Source organism: Aythya ferina (assembly GCF_964211825.1).
Source record: "Aythya ferina genome assembly, chromosome: 8".
Classification (NCBI taxonomy): domain Eukaryota; kingdom Metazoa; phylum Chordata; class Aves; order Anseriformes; family Anatidae; genus Aythya; species Aythya ferina.
In genome coordinates, this window is record NC_140304.1 from 18,605,770 (window position 1) to 18,622,391 (window position 16,622).

Below are 16,622 nucleotides of genomic sequence, written 5' to 3' on the forward strand. Positions count from 1 at the left end.
GATCTATGCGGTAGTGCATCAGCCTAGCACATCATCTGTTTCTGTGAACGCACTTCTGCCTGTGTGTGGATGTGGGGCAGTGATTAAAAAATGTTGGGGGAAAAAAAAGTTCTGTAGTTGAGATGTTTGGACTCATCTGTTCCTCAGTTACCTCCTGGGCACTGGCAGCAATCTTGACAGGAGCCCCTGTCTTGCTTGCCAGGCTCAGCACCTGCCTCCCTCTCACTGAGTGGGGAGGAGGTGGTGCCCAGTCAGTTTGCCTATTGTGGTTTGTCACTACACAGGCATGCAGTGGGCTACCGGCTCCAGCCTCTTGTCCAGTATCTTCTCGCAGACTGGGCTGCCTGCCGCAAGTTACCTGAGCGATGGATTCCCCTCCTTTTTAAACATTTCCTTGTGTAGCTCTTTGTGAACACTGCTGAAGCCCTCTTTTAATCCTCTCTAGTCAGCAAAATAGACAGAGCTCTGACAACCCTGCTTTGACTGAGGTTTCCGAAATGGCGCCCTCCTCCCCAGCCCCTGGTGCTGGCTGGCCCCACTCTGAGGGCAGGGACACGGCCCTGGGGAGCGGCGGTGGCACCGTGGGCACTGGGCCGGTTGGCTTCCGCTGTTCCTGGGGGTGCCCCCACCTGTCTGCCCAAAGGCCCATCAGTCCTGGGGTCACGGGGAAAGGCCCCATGCAGGTGATGGTGCTCTTCTGCCATGGCTTGAGTTGCAGATTAAAGATGGTCCTAGCTGCTGGGCCACAGGGCCGCACACATGGGCTGTCCCTCCCTGCTTGTGGCCTGGTTTGTGTGCTGCTCCATGCTCCTGTGCTCTGAGCAGTGCTGGCTTTGTGCTTGTGTGCTGCTTGTGTAACCCCACCACAGTGGGCTTCCTTTTGAAACACTTGTTCTGCAAGGATTTCCATTAGCATTACATCTTGAGACAGACATGAGAACTTTACTTGTATACCTACAGCTGCACACAGTCTTACACATCTCACCCTGCCATTCAGTGCTGTCACTCCTATTGATTAGAGTTATCCTCTCGCTTAAAACTGTACCAAACTAGGCAGGATTGATTTTATGTAAACACACGCTGATTGGTATCAATTGCTTTAACCTCCTGTAATTCCCTGTTACTCCCCTGTCAGTCACTTTGCAGTTTGTTCTGGCATCCCTGTTAGGCCACAAACACCGCGCAGATCCACTTTGGATGGAGATCACCCTGACCTGCTGTTTTCAAAATGACTTTTAGTATCTGCTCTTTAATGTCTTCCTGGGTTACAGCTGGATCAAAAGTGACTCTCCATGATGCAATCTGAATATTTAACTGACTTTTTCCCAAACACAGAGCAAAAATATTTATTTAATGCTCTATTTTTATATGAATATTGAAAAATTCACCCTTTCCAGCTAGTAATGAATCAGCACCGCTGTTGCTATTCCTGCTATTCCTTAGATGGAGAAGCAAAGCTGAAAAAAATGTCCTTCTGAATCTTGATTCTGCTGTCAAGAGGCTTTCACTACTGGGTCCTTTTGCTTTCAAAAGTTCCCGTAATTTCTGATATATTGCACTGTAACTTATTTCATACAATTGTTCTGGCTTTTTTAACTGACTTTAATTTTTCCTCTACGCCAGCTATAAACATCCATTATGTTTGCTTCTTAATCTTGTATGGTGCTTTCTCACATGTGAGTGCAGGCTTTCTGGACATTTAGTGACATTTTCATAAAACTGCTCCTGGGCATACTCATTTCTAGCATGTGGATTTGCTGCTTAATGATTTGTCTTACAACTATTTCAGCCTTGAGAAAATCGTGCTTGTGAACATTACTCATTGTGTAGCTGCTTTTGCTTATTTGAGACATCTTGTCTATGAAATCTGTCACTCATTCAGTGAATTTTACCTTCATCACTTTCTATGTAACTGGAAGAGCATGGAGTATTATCCATATTCAGAACAAAATAACAGGCTTTATAAACTAATATCTGCTAACTGTGTGTTAGGTTTATCAGGAACGCCATCCTCCTGCTCACTGCGATGAGTGGTCTCTGGAGGGAGGAGAAGCTGTGTTTCTCCCCCTAGCTGAAGTGAGTATTGAAAAGATGTGGTACATCCCAGTGTGTTGCAGACATGCTTGATGCCTTCACTTTCTTTTTATCCTGTTCATCTGCTGAAGCTCAAGATAAACAAGCTGAAGAGAAGATCATATTCTTCCTGCTCTGACCCTCCAGACTATGCGTTTCTGTGCGTTTTCTCTTTGCTGTTCTGTAGCCACACTTAAAACTCTTCAACCAAAATGGGTAGGAAAACAGGCTTCCTACTTTTCTCTTCAAGCACTTACTGCTTGTAGGACATCAAAAGCATTCAGCAGTCAATGGAGACGAGTTTTAAAAACCCATCCTAACATCTACAAATAATATAGCCGCTGTTATCTTTCTAAGCTTCCACTGTACTGCTTCACCCACATATCTGTAAATACGTGCAATGTGGAGATTCACCAGCAGCACCTTGTACTGTGGAAGCTAAAACATTTGCCATGTGACACATGCTTCTCTGGTTCTCCCTGGAAGTAACCCAGTGATGGTGAGAAGTGAATGAGGAACTCTGGAGCAGTTTAGCTTCTTGGTGGAACATAATGAGCAAGTTTTAGGGCATCTTTATTTTCTCTGGCAGGAGGTGCACTAAGGGCTTCATGCTACACTCACACACAATTGTCGTTAGGCCGGGCGATCCCAGCAATTCCCAAAATGCTTGCCCTGTGATGCAGGTGCTATTTCCCTCCTCCTAGTCTGGGCCGTGTGTGCATCCAGGGCTGTGGTTCTTGATGGGCTTAGCTGCCCAACGCAGCAGTGCTGCCCTCCCCTGGGACAGCAGCTGCTCCTGGGCCCATGGCTGAAACCAAAACACCCCCTGAGGAAACATGCTCTTAGCTCCTCTACAACAGAGCTCATGAAATGCTTTCCATTTAACTCTCGTGAATGACCCTGCTCCAGCACGAAGCTCGCTTTTTATTTGCTCCAGGTCCTGCAGGTACCTGTGGGCTCTGGCATCGTCTCTGTCTGGGCGTGCTGCAGTTACAAGCTGTCGGGTTGCTGCCGCACCTCAGGCAGTTTTGATAACAGCTGGTGAGGTAATCGTTTCCATTTTGTTATGATTTTATAAATTTCAGCCTTCTCCTTTATTTCTAAGCAGCGGTGAGTTTATGTAGTGCTGCATGGGGAAAGGAAAAGCCATCAGGCAGTCTGCTGCATCATCACCTCCTGGCTGTTACTCCAGCAGATGTGCTCTCCCTTCTACCCAAGCCTGGACACAGGCTGTTCTGCCTTGGGTCCTTGTGCAGTGGTGGGCTCAAGCCGATCTCCTGGCACAGGCATAGCCCTGAGCAGGGGACATGTCAGGGGCTGAGGTGGTGGGAGGATAGGGCTGAGATGTGCTGGCACCCAAACCTTTGGGAATATCGTGGCCACTCAGCAAAGACAGAGTCTTGGATGCTGTGAAACTTGGGCACATGCTGCCTCAGGTACGGGGGTGTAATTAGGAAATGTGGGTCATCAGATTGTACGATCTGGCTATGAGTAGTTCTTTCTGGATCTGCTCCTCCTTCAAAGTAGCTCTTATTAAATAATACCTTAGCTTAAACCCCCCTAATTTCTAATATGCATTTAGAAGCCTGCACAGAGATATTTCCCTTCCTGAAGTAAATGCAAGACAAAGTGGTAGGGTGTCTAAGGAGCTGCATCTCCTGCAAAGTGCACAACAAATGGAATTGTTAAGTACGTGAAGGGAAATGGCTTTGCAAAGCACTTTCCTCTTTTAAGGAGTATGATTGGGTTAGGAGTCACATTTTTTTTTTTTAACTGAAAGAGCTTTTGATAAGTGGAATCTTTAATCTATTCCTTTTTACTTTGTTGTCTTGCTTTTCTTTGTTTTCTGCTGTTCCTGTACATTTAAAACAGGTGTGGTGGTTTCCCTTTGTTTAAAATCCATTTGCATTTTATATTTGTACAATGCAGAGTTTATACAGCAGCACAGTGCAGCAGTAATCCAGTTGCAGACATGTCAAAGAAATTACTCCTATCAAAAACACAACAGCCCCCCCCATTTCCCTGCACTTTCTAGCAGAACGTGGTCTTTAGCGCTGTTAAAACAATATGGTCTTGCTTGGTGGGGAGCACCTGTTAGTGCCTGGAAAGTGGCTTCCTTACAGGAAGGATGAGATTTACATTCCTGCAGTGATTGTATAAAACATTAAGGACAGCTTGGAGGGGGTTCTGACCTCAGTGGGGTCCGGGTTCACACTGCCACCTGCCCAGGGTTTGTGCCCCACGTTTGGGTCTGACCATGTGGGCTTACGCTGGTGGTGCTGGCAGGGCTCTGGGCAGTGTCAGCCTCTGGGATTTGACTCGGAATGACTCGGGCTTGCAGTCGGCTGCTGCCATGAGCGTCCCGTGGTGTGGCTCTGTGCCCGCAGCCTTCCTGAGCAAACGCCTCGGGAGGGCCAGGGGCATGGCGTAAGTGCGCTGCTTTGGAGGTGTGACCTCTGTCTTGTGTGTCTAACGCTCACATAGTGTTTGTTATGAAGTGCTGTAGTCTGCGTGCGGGTGTTGGTGCTTTTAAACCAAGCCCTGCCTGTGCGCTGTACAGCTCGGCCCTGCAGGTGGCTGGAGGGATCTCTTAGCGAGATGCGTGGAGGTGCAGGGTGCTGAGCAGTGCCTGTGGGGCAGCACCGGGCAGCATCGTGCCTGCGGGGAGCACCGGCAGTGACTCGGAGAGCCCCGGGCTGTTCCCACACTGGTCTCAGCCTGCCAGGCAGTATCTGGCAGGCTCACAGGGAAGGGGGGTGTGTGTATGTATGGCTTCCTACCTCGTAAATACGTGCAGATGCGGAGAGAACGCACCAGTCGCTCTGTTTCCTCGTGTGCTCTGCTTCTGTGCTCCCTGCTCTGTTCTCCTCTCCTCTTGTTGCTGGCAGCCTGTAAAAGCAGCTCGTGTGAGGCAGGCTCTTCCTCCAGCTCGGTCGCGTTGAGCTGAATGCAGAGTAGCTAAAGATGGACAGTCACTTACATTTGCTGCAGATTTTCCTTTAGAGCCTAAGAATTTGTTAAAACCTGTCAGTATTGTATTAGAGTACTTCAGGTTATTTTCAGGTTGAGGTGTCACAGCTAGCGCTGTGATGGCTGATTTGTTCAGCGGATTGCTTCTGGTTTACCTGTTGGTACCGAGGTATATCGATTTTGACTACTCTGACTGTTGGTATGTCTTCAAGGATTTAATTCTGTTTTATGTGTTTCAGCACATTTCTGTATTCCTTCTTGGATGACACCTCTCAGACAGCAGAACCTTCCTGGAACTAGGTGGGGGAAGAAAATGGTCAGAACTCGCATTTTCTGCTGTTACTGTGGTTATCTGTCTACACACTTCAGGGCACTCCTGCAGGATGCGTTAGCGCAGCTAAAATAAGACCGTCAACTTCTGTAAAAGCATGAATGAAACCTATTATTAGAGGGGGAAAAACACTGTGTTAGTATAACCTCTGCCTGTGGGGCCCTCGTTATAAAATAACAAGGGAGCAACCGGATGTTTCTCAGTGCAAGGTCAGTTATTGAGGGAATTTAACGCGAGCAAAAATATTCTCTTTGCCTGTGGCGATGGTCATTGCTCCTCCTGGGCTGGCTCCTGGGGACTCTGCTTCTCCTCACTGCCCTCCACAGCTTGTGGACCTGCTAGTGACCACTGTGTGTCCTTCATGGCTCCCCACCAGACAGGTGAGGTAGGGCCAGATCTTCCTGAAGATCCTCTGCCATTTGTGCAGCTGAAGTCCTTGGGTTGCTCAGTGCCCACCTTGGCTGGGCAGTGGGAAGAGAGTTCGGATCTGGATGGGAACAACTGCTCCAGGGCCCTGCTGGGACAGGGCTGGGTAGGAGCTGCCTCTCAGCAGAGTAATGTTAGCTAGTGTAAAGGGAAACTTCTCAACCCTGTTCTGAGAAGGAGGTTGATATGCTTTTAGAAGTTACAAAATTTGGAGACTTCTTGGTAAAATGACACGCACCCAGCAAGATCAGAAGGCAGTATGCCCGTGTCGTGACAATTAACTCTTAGGAATCTCAGCAAAATCTGCTTTAATGCAAAATTAACACTTTTGGAGTGTTTTTTTAGGAGTCTTTTATGTTTGTTTTGATTGTTAAAGCTAAGATTTGGTGAAGAGAGGAGGAAATGAGTTGTTGAAATGAAACTGCAGACAAGAGCAAACCTGATGGGGCACTTGGAAGCCCCAGAGGCCATTCCTCTGCAGGAAGCCCCAGCAGTATTTACTGCTGTGTCCAAAATGGGAGCACCTCATTCAAGAAGTTACTATATATATATATATATATATATATATATATACAATGTATATAGTGTATATATATATATATACAATGTATATTATCCTGCTTGAGGCATAATTATTTTTCACTTCTTTAGTGTAGATTTTCCTTTAAAAAGAGTTCCCTACCTTAAAATAAGTGGAGTATTATCCTTGCCAGAGATCTTTCAGCCTCTTTAGAATAGGGCATTTAGATGGCTTGGGACAAAGTAAGCATGGTGAATGCTCGGTGTCAAGTCATGAACAAACGGCACAGAAACATTAGTACAGTACAGAGTGAAACCTGACAACTTGCCGTTAAAGGAAAGGAATGCTACTGTATGGTTCGATTGTGATCAACTTATCTTCAAGTGGGTTTATTAGCAATTTAATGGAATATTGGTTATTCAAGAGCCATAATAGCCCTGGCTGAAATGTCCCTTCTGCTCAGCTTTCCCATACCCTGTGGAATGAGCAGAATGTGACAGTCGAGCTTTCAACAGGCTTCATGAATTTTAAATACTTTTCAGCTGTGAAATGGGGCACATGGCGTGTGGTCAACAGTGGACAAGAAGCTGGCAGCCGCTGTGGGTATTATGGGATATTGAGTGTCTGGGAGATAATGAATGCTTGGCTTATCCAGGTGCATTCTTGGCCCACTGTGCATGTCCAGGCAGAGTAGAAGATATTTCTCTGTCCAACCTTTAACAATTGATCATTTTGTAATTGTAAGCAGAAAGTATTTAGAACGTTACTTTCTCAGCATGCCTGTGTACGACTTAAATTTCATGTCATCATCTTTATCCAGCAAAATCTTCGCTGTTTTTCTGTGGCAGTGCATTCACACTGCTTAAACTTTTCCACTAACCTTATTTTATGCTTAGTAGATCTTAGCCTTTTTTCTATAGTGACTTGAAATCTCCATCTTTTGAGCATTTTTTTTTAATTTTTTTTGCTGTCAACAATTTATACTTGATTGAAATTATTTCCACTTGCTGTGGGTTGAAATTTCAGCCTTTTTGTAGTAAGCAAGCAGATTGCTGGCTCCTGTCTTGTGGGAAATGGTGTCCCTACATTTCAAAGGCGAAGTGTTGTAAGAGAAAGGGGAAAGCCAGGCGTCCTTTACTACTGGTGAGCTATGTAGAGTTGTTCTTGTGTGCTTCCGTTCTGCTTAGCTGTTAAAACATGACACACTTCAAGGACATCCCGTTCAGTGGTGTTTTAACTGTGTACAAATCTAACTACAATGGATTTGTTGCAGATCAGTGGAATAACAGTGATCGAGGGTAGAATTTTTCCACAGTATGTTTTCTCTCTTGTCTATGTAGGAATTTGCTGAAGGGTTTTTGGTCATTTTACGTCTACAAAAATTTATTTCTATAGGCATTATGAAAAACACTTACTAAAAACATGTTTGGGACTTAATTGTTTTAAGCTAAAGTTTTGAAATCATGTAATATCAGTGAGGATAGAAAATCCAGACTATTGTTTATTTGTTATCAGTTCATCCTCTTGCAGTTTCTCTGCCACAGGATGGGTGTGAGATTAGATGATGCCTTCTGCACTGCTGAAAGGTTGTGTGTGTCTGTGTGTGTGTACATGTGCATGAGCAGATGGGGCACCAGCATTTGGGGCACCTGCGGGAGGAGGTTGCCACAGGACCTCCTGAGATGTGCCAGGCTGGAGTTCTCCTGATGTGCAGCTGAAGAGACTTGCTCATAAAGACTTGACATGAAGCCCTGGAGGCCACCTTCTACTTTCTGCTCCTCCTCCTCAGCTGGTCCCTCCCTGTGTTTTCCATGGTCCAATTCTCTGGATCTTTCCTGTTCCCCAGCCGTTCCTAGTCATGCTGTGCTTGCCCTGATCTGTAAGGGCCATGGACATTGAGCACCAGGTACATCAGCTCTAGGCACAGTTTGAGACTATTTTAGTAGTAGTGGATTTGGATCCATAAGAAGCAGTGTGTGGGCAATAACGCACGGGGTAATTATCCGTGTGGCCCTTTCTGAACTCCATGGATCAGGAACTACCCAAACCCTGCCAAAAGCTGCACCTGTACCTGGTGGGCTTTGTGTATTGGGAACAATGGACGAGCTATTTTCTGCTTGAGGATGTGGCTTGGGAATACCTAGGTGTTCCTTCTTGTCCCCACTGTGGCCTTGTCCGTGTGAGGAGAAGTGATCACGGGTGAGCGGGAGGAGGGAGCCCCACTTGCAGGCCTGGCAGCACAGCTCCAGGTTGCTAGGGCACTGAAGGGGCAGGGTTCACTAAAACCCCTGGAAAGGGAACCCCTGAAAAAGGTTTTCTGGGTGTTCTGAAGCAGCACCGCGTTGTCCACACGCAGCAAGGTGCAGTCTGATTTGGTCATGTTGTGCTCTGAGGGCTCTGAACTGAGTGGTTTGGGTGGGATCGGTAAGGGTGCCTCGGGCACAAGTACCCCGTGTCACCCCGTAATGTGGTGCCGAGCAGCTTGCAGGTCTTCACCTTGCCTCCCCTGCCTGAAAGAGGAGGGGGTGGACACAAAGGCCCTGCGTGGGTGGAAAAGGGTTATCACTTGCCAAGGCAGACTGCAGTCCTTCAGCTGGCACAGGAGGCAATGGCAGGTACAGGGCGTCTGCACCAGGCTGTGCTGGAGCCTGTTTGCTGGGATGGAGCTGACGTTCCTTGTCTTGTACATAACTCTTCTGTGATTTGATCTGCTTCGAAGAGCAGCTATGGAGCGTCTTGTTCTTCCACTGCTTCCCGGCTGATGTCTCAAAGCTGGGGCTTTTTCTGGTGTCAACAGAGCTGCAAACAGGCATCAGAAACTCTGCCATAACCCACATCCCACTGAGATCAATGCACACTAGGGTGTGTATCTGACCTATTTAAAGCGAGAAAATAACCAGTACTGGGTTATTCTTAAAAGGAAAAAAAAAAAAAAAAGCTCAAAACTATTACAATGCTGCTTTATTTTCTTTGAAGCCTCTGCAAGCCCAGAATGGCAGTGCTTATCGTCAGGGGGAGACAGGCCTTCCTCATCTCCAAACAGCAGATTCAGACAGGCGAGCATCTGGACCAAGACCAACACTGGTATCTGTTTTTGCAGAACTGAAGTCTACCCTTCCCTGGCCCCGGATTTGTCCCTCTCTATTTATAGTCCTCACTCGGAGCCTTGCTGAAAAATGCATTATATATTGACAGTGGCACTTTGTGAACTCGGAACTAATGGCTCCAGAAATAGTCACCTCAGAGATATCATAGTCCAACTTTTGCATATATTGAGTCTGACATTTGCTTTGCATGGCTATAAATGACAGTTTAAAGCACAATGAAGTAGAGAGTGAAATCCAATAATTGTGATTTACCGTGCTGAAGAAATTGGTGGTGGACGTAAAATTTCAGGAGACAATGCAGTAGTGTTTCTTGGGCTGCAAGTCCTTTTTGTTAGGGCTGTGGTCTCCAGAGAACCGAGCTGTTAGCACTTAAAGCTGAACTCTGCTGTTTCAGGAACCTAATTTAATCTCTGGTTCACTGGATGATCATCTGCTTTCTGAATCTCTTTGCATCCTTTCATTTGAAACGGATCTGCAGACATCTCCCTTTCACTGAGAGCTCGGAGACAAATGCAGACAGGTAATTGCAGTCATTAAGGAACACTTCATTTGGTACCATGCACAGCTTCTGCCCAGATCCAGCTGTGCCCCTGCACCCAGTGGCATTTTGGAGCCTCGGGCATGTGCTGCCGAAGTCCCAGCACCCAGCCCAGGTGTTAGCCCGGCAGCTTCTCTGCTGGCCTCTTCTTTGCCTGGAAGAGTCCGTGGTTCATAGCGGAGTGCTGGCTTCAGGCTCCTCTTGCAAAATCATTTCCTTGTTTCCACTGTCCTTTGAAAAGATAGTTTCCTTCTTATTGTCAATAACATAAGTCTCATAATGTGGTTAGCACACAGAATACCAGTAAATAATTAAGGAAATGGCCTCTGTTTGGAGTGCATCAAATAGTAATATAGAGAAGGAAAAATCCCAGCACATCAGTTACAGTAATTGGTAGAACCAGCAGTCCGGCGGGTAATGAGCTCCATTTGTAAAGCACAAGGAAATTAGATTCTTATAAATGTCAAACGCAGTTATTGTCCTCTTTCCTTGAAACAGAACCGAGCTGGCTGAAGTCCATTGTCTCTCCATCAGCTTTGTTATGGATTAGACACATCCCATCTCACACCAGGAATGTGCTTATTAGAAAAAATATCACCACACAAAGCATACAAGCTTTAACACTCATCTGATGTACTAATGGCTACGTTTACAATAAAACCCAATATTGTGTTACAAACCTTAAGCTGACCTGAGATATACGATATGGGAATCTTAAACGATACAGATGAGTGTTCTCTTTGTGTGATACAATTCTGACTACCTGGCATTTTATTTTTCAAATAAAGGAGATAAAGTGAGGGAAGGTGACTTTCCTTTTTGGCTACTTTGAAAAAAGTAAATGATAATTCTTCCTCATAGTGAATACACTTGTAGTCGGTTCATGTCTAAATGCTTAATGTATTTTACAGCTGTCTCCTGGGTAACGTGGCTTTACAGAAGACTTAGTCCATCTACCTTTCTTCACTTCTTTCCTGGGAAAGAAAGCAAGAGGTGGTTATGCATTCAAAATCAAAGCTAGCTCTGTGAATTAGTCTTTAATTCATTGTAAAATCCCACCACTATGCATTAAGACTTTATGCCTCAGAAAATCTGGGGTTGGTTGCTTTGGGAGAACAAAACACAAGGATAGAGGGCTCTGTACAAACCCCTTTCCTGCATCCCTATTTTTAACTTTTCACTTGAGGATAGTGATCACTTGTCTCTCATCAGCTAGAGATGGCACCTTGTGTTCTCTCTGTGCAGGAGCTGCACTGAGTGACACAGTCCTTCCTCATTTGGAAACACTTTCACCAAGGCTCAAGGATGGAGCCAAGCTCTTGATTCCCTTTTGCAATGAGATACAGACTCAAGCAGCTTGTGTGGACTTTACCACCTATTAACCCTGTCGCTGAATGGTGCAGGTCGTGTGTCTTTGGTGGCAAGCACTGACACTGAACATGCTGTATTGGAGAGCCTGCTGGGGACTGCAGCGTTGCTTTGAATATGTCATTGTGGTGCGGATGATGCAAGTCTGCGCCCTCCCTGTGCGTGAAACTCAGCTCTATGCAAAAGCAGAAGGGCTGGTCATTTTTGGTTTTGTTTTTCCAGAATCCTGTATTTACAAATCCTCTTCTCCCAGTAGTCTTTTTGATAATGCTAAGTCTTCCCTCCAATTTTCTGTCTCAGTTTGTGCTCCTTCTTCCATTTCTGCTTCTACTGAATGAAGCTCCTGGTGTTGTCCATATAAAAAAATAAATAACAGTAACTTGAACCTTCTTTTTATTTTATGTAAGCTGCAGATATTAAAAGAGATTCCTAGCATATGTCACTAGATGTGTGAACAGCACTTTCTAATTAAAACTCTAGGAAATTCTACTGGTTGCTTAAAAACCTCACAAAACACGGAGCCATAGACTTGAATCCATAAACAACCATGATAGAAAAAAGATCCAGCTATTTACACAGCAGTCGTTTTATTTATTTAAATTTGGTTTTGTAAGTTAAAATGAGCACAGCCCTGGGAGAAAAACATCTTGAGCGTTTTATGTATATCTGCAAGGACTGGAACAATTACAGAGCAAATTAAACTAGTTTTCAGTGATTTTGGACAACTTACAGATGTGATAACTTCCCTTAATGTCTGTGCTACAGCTGCATCAACCTCTGCAAATTAAATAAAGAAACAATTTGAGGCATCTCTGACATAGCCTGGTGGTTAAATTGTAATCGGCACCTGGTAATTAAAACACGTACGGCTGAAATGACAACTCTGAGGTCAGTATTTACTGTTCACTGTCCTCATTAGCTGGGCCCTTTGCTTAATTGGTTCTCTAGCAGAAGGGCTCCAAGCCCGTGCTGGCGCAGGGCCTGGGTGCTGCTGCCTGCCCCGGGGAGCTGTGGATGTGCTCCAGCCTCATTGCCTGCAGCCCACGCCCTGCTCACTTCTACCAAGGTGACTTTGCTGGCTTCAGGGCTGCTTCTCAGGGCAGTGCAAGCATTTGCATTGCTGCAGTGCTCCGGTCAAATGCCTGGTGTAGTTGCGTGCAAGGGTATCCTCGTGCTCAGCCTTTAGTTTGTTGGTCTGCTTCGTTCTGGCACAATGCAGTGAGTCTGTGTGCTCTTGGACTGGGCATGGCACAATCGTATAATCCCCTGTAAGCCAATTGTTTTCTTCTTTGGGGGTCTTACGGTTTTCATAAGCACCAGAATGGTACAAACAGCTGGGCTGCACAGGCAAAAGAAATCTTGGTATCAGAGAGCACATGGATGTTAAGAAGCATTGTGGATTTTGTACAACAGGCAGTTTTTCAATTGTAACTCAGCTGCTTCCCATTGATTTTTGAAATACTACACAGGTCCACTCCTCCTTTTAAACCTAATTTTAAAGATCACTGGAGATGGAGCAGCAGGACCAAGAAAGGTGAAGCTTACTGCTATGCCTGGAGGCTCGAGTGCAAAGACACAGCCTGAAGTCATTCTAGCATCAAGTGAAAGACAGGATCAAAAAGAAACGTTAATAATTGTAAGGGATGTGCTTCAGGCTCGCTCCAGACTGCATCTCAAAGCAGGGAGGACAAGTCCCTTGGTCTGGGGAAGCTCATGGGTGCAGCCCTGTGTTGCTGTTTAACCCGTGAGCATGCCGCAGGTGGCACAGAGACCTGCCTTCATCCCGCTCAGCCTCAAACCGAGCCTCGTGCTTCAGCAGTGTGCTTGTGCTGTGTCTGTGAAGTGACTGGGCAGGGCAAATGGGCTAGAGGAAGGGGTACCCGCAAAGAGCACAGCAGATCTGTGGTAAGATGCTGACCCGGTGCATACCTTAGGTCCCTACGTCAGCTGCCCGGCGGTCCCTGCAGACCAGCCTGCTCTGCCTGTGCTTCAGGGCTGGGGCGGCGACACGGGTGCCATCTAACCGAGTCATGGAAAATGAGCAGCAAAAGTGGGCTTAGGTGGATTGTGTCTGCCCCTTCTCTTACTCCCTGAAGTCAGCACTGCTCTTATGAAGGCCTGACAGCTATGCAGTGTGCTGCCATTGCTCTGAGCCTGCTTTCCCTGCTGTGACAGGCCTGGCTTGGGGCGCCCACGTCGCTGTGCTGCCAGGGTAGCCCCTGTTGGTGCATGGTGCTGGAGGACAGGTACTGTGTCACCTACTTTAGCTCCCTGTGTTCTACCTAGAAATGCTTAATGTATCGTGTTAAAGAAGTAAAGGACATACAAAAATCAGTGCTGTCTAAAAGGCCCTCGCTGTGTCTTCCATGTGTTAATGCTCTGGTTAACCACAGCGAGGAGGGTTCGCCAAGCACGGAGGTGCTGCTGTGCGGGACCAGAGTTTGCACGTTCCTGTGGATGAGGCAGTACTCAGGTTGATATTGTGCAAGGTGTAGTCATAAGCTTTGGGGAGCAGTTGGTTGTGTGAGTGCTTCTTTTTGATTACAGAGCACCAAGACAGTGGTGCTTGAATGTAACGTGTGTTAACCCCTCATGCGGATGGCCAAAGACATGAAACTGTGGGAGCAGCCCTCTTGCAAAAGAAGAAAAATGGGAAAGCTGAATTCCCCAGTTCTGTCATGGACACTAGGCAGTGGGAAAAGGGGTGGGGCAGCCCTAGGCGTCCTGCCACACACACAGCCTCACAGCAAGAAGCCACACTGACAACATGTAGAAATGGGAGACGCACACAGACACACCGAAATGACAGGTCTTGCAGTTCTCTGGTGTGGTAGCTCAGAAGTGCAGAGAGAACTAGTTCTCAGGAAAGCTGGAAAACTATAGAGAAAATGGACACAATGATTTCAGTTTTTTTCTCTGACTGAATGGAGGTTGACACATGGACACAAGGGGCTCTGCTGTCCATCTTTCTCTTGGTGTGTTAAAGAGCTTTGATTTTTATTAAAGATAGCATTTCAGGTAGGGTTTGAGTTGTGTGTGTTTGTTGTGTTTTTTTTTTTTTAAGTTTTCAGTGATACAGACAAAGTCTGATCAAAACAACTTTTTCTTACACAGGTTGAAGCCATGAAGAGAGTACTAGAAAGTCTTAACCTCAATATAGTAGAGATGGTTGATGAAAACGCGACCTTGGATGGTGGAGATGTCTTATTTACAGGTATAGCGGTAGTAAATTTGCTGTTTAAATATTCCAACTGCCTAGAAGACAGCATGTTATCTGTTGTCTGCATAACAAGATGTTGTTCATGTGGCTTGTTAAATCAGTTGTTTGCTAAATGTCACACAGGTAGCCGAGAGATTAATTTTCAGTGCAACCCTCAATGTCCTGCCTAATGTCTGAGTAAATGAAGTAGCAGTACACACAGTACAAAGAGCAGTACTGTGCATACAAATTTTATTTTAGCTTGTAAAACGCCAATAAGAAAAATGCTTTCAATAGTCAGCTGCCTGCAGTTGTTTCATATTTCTTATTACAAGCAGCTATGCTTACACAGACGCGTTTTCAGGAATCATGAGGGCTTGATGCAGACAATTGTCACTGGTTCAACGAATCAAATACAAAAAGTACATTTTAGTTTATGCAGAAAGTGGTGGAGTTGCCTGCCAGATGTCATGTGCTAGACAACTTATATGCATGGTTGACTTCAAGGATGAAGATCCTGACAGTGTTTTTTGTGTCATTAAGCCCATTAGGCATTTTCTCACATCAGCTGTGTATACGCTTGCTCCCCACCTGCGCTGAATGAGCCTGTTCATTTTGATCAGCATCACAGCAGACTGGCTGCTTGCCTCTGTTCATGGAGGGGAAGGAAGGGTCTCAGAAGAGGCAGGCCAAGAAGGAAGGCCTTTCTAACACAGCACAGCTCCAGCACCGATTGATTTCCTCTGGAGCTTGAGGGTGCCAGCATCTGCAGAGCTGCCTTGAGACCAGAGGAAATCTCAGAGGGAGGGGGAAATGGTCAATCAGTGCTGTACTAATCCAGCCCAGCTGTTCTCTTTCCTTACTCAATGACCATTGCAGGGCTTTAGGAGAGGAAGCTATTTATGCTTCTAGCAAAACACATCTTCTGGAAAAAATAATTGCTTTAAATTATCAGTTCACGATTGTAGGTTGCATGCGTTTAAGCTGAATTTTCAGTTTTACTATTCAACTTAAGAAGAGAAAGATAAGAAAATATATTAAAGGTTGCCTCAATATGTCTCTAAAGTTGGCCTGGTTTTGAAATCTGCTTGTTTGACAGAAGAGCTGATGTGATTTTTTTTTTTTATTCCAGGCAGAGAATTTTTTGTGGGTCTTTCCAAGCGGACAAATCAACGTGGTGCAGAAATTCTGGCTGACACATTTAAGGTTTGTGAATTCATTCATGCCACAGGAAATAGAAACTATCATCTGCTGGATCAGTTGAAAAATTATACTGGGCAAGACACTTGTCATATTCTTAAGTGGTTTGTTTAGAATTTCTTTGTAAAAAATGCTAAAGTTAATGAAAAGGTTTGAACATCCTTTAAAGAGACAGATAATGAAGTTAGATCTGAATTGTGGGATCACTGCATAAAAGTAATTTGGAGAGTGGGAGGCTGTTATTATCTGAAAGCATATTGACATGTTCTTAATGTTCTCATGTATCAGCACCGTGTTCTTAATGCTTGTCCCTGGGGAGTTTTTATGTACATACTGTTTAATTACGCATTTTAATGCATTGCTTTACAGTGGCAACAATAGTATTATGAAAATGTTCTGGATTTTACTCCAGTGCACAAGACACGCTGGTCCAGAGGGGTATGTTGTACTTAAACAGTTGACATTGTGCCCTGGGATATGTTGCTATCACTAATATGCGGAGAGTACAATTAATTATGGAATGTCTCAATATAATTATGGAAATAGGACTAATTAAAAATAATTATAGCAACCATTCTTTGCTCTCGTACAGGATTATGCTGTCTCCACAGTCCCCGTTCATGATTCTTTGCACCTGAAGAGTTTTTGCAGCATGGCTGGACCAAACCTGATTGCTATTGGATCAAGTGAAGCTGCACAGAAAGCCCTCAAGGTAAAGCAGATAAGAAAATTTTCTTTAACCTGCAAACTTGGTTTGTTTGTTTTTAATCACTGCTCAAGGATGCTGGAATTTTAAAATAGATATAGATCAGTGAAGTAGGAAATCAGTACATCTCCTGTGTGTGCAAGCTGTGAAGAATGTTTATATCAGGTAAGAGAACAGTGACATT

General features: G+C 45.3%; 1 protein-coding gene across 1 annotated transcript in view; it reads left to right on the plus strand.

Annotated features, from left to right (window-relative positions):
- The window catches only part of DDAH1 (dimethylarginine dimethylaminohydrolase 1), a 54,108-nt gene that overhangs the window by 21,655 nt on the left and 15,831 nt on the right, over positions 1-16,622 (plus strand). The window contains exons 2-4 of the mRNA XM_084527644.1: positions 14,448-14,547; positions 15,665-15,738; positions 16,325-16,444. Of these exons, the coding sequence (XP_084383770.1) occupies positions 14,448-14,547; positions 15,665-15,738; positions 16,325-16,444 (294 nt within the window). The remainder of the gene's footprint in view (positions 1-14,447; positions 14,548-15,664; positions 15,739-16,324; positions 16,445-16,622) is intronic.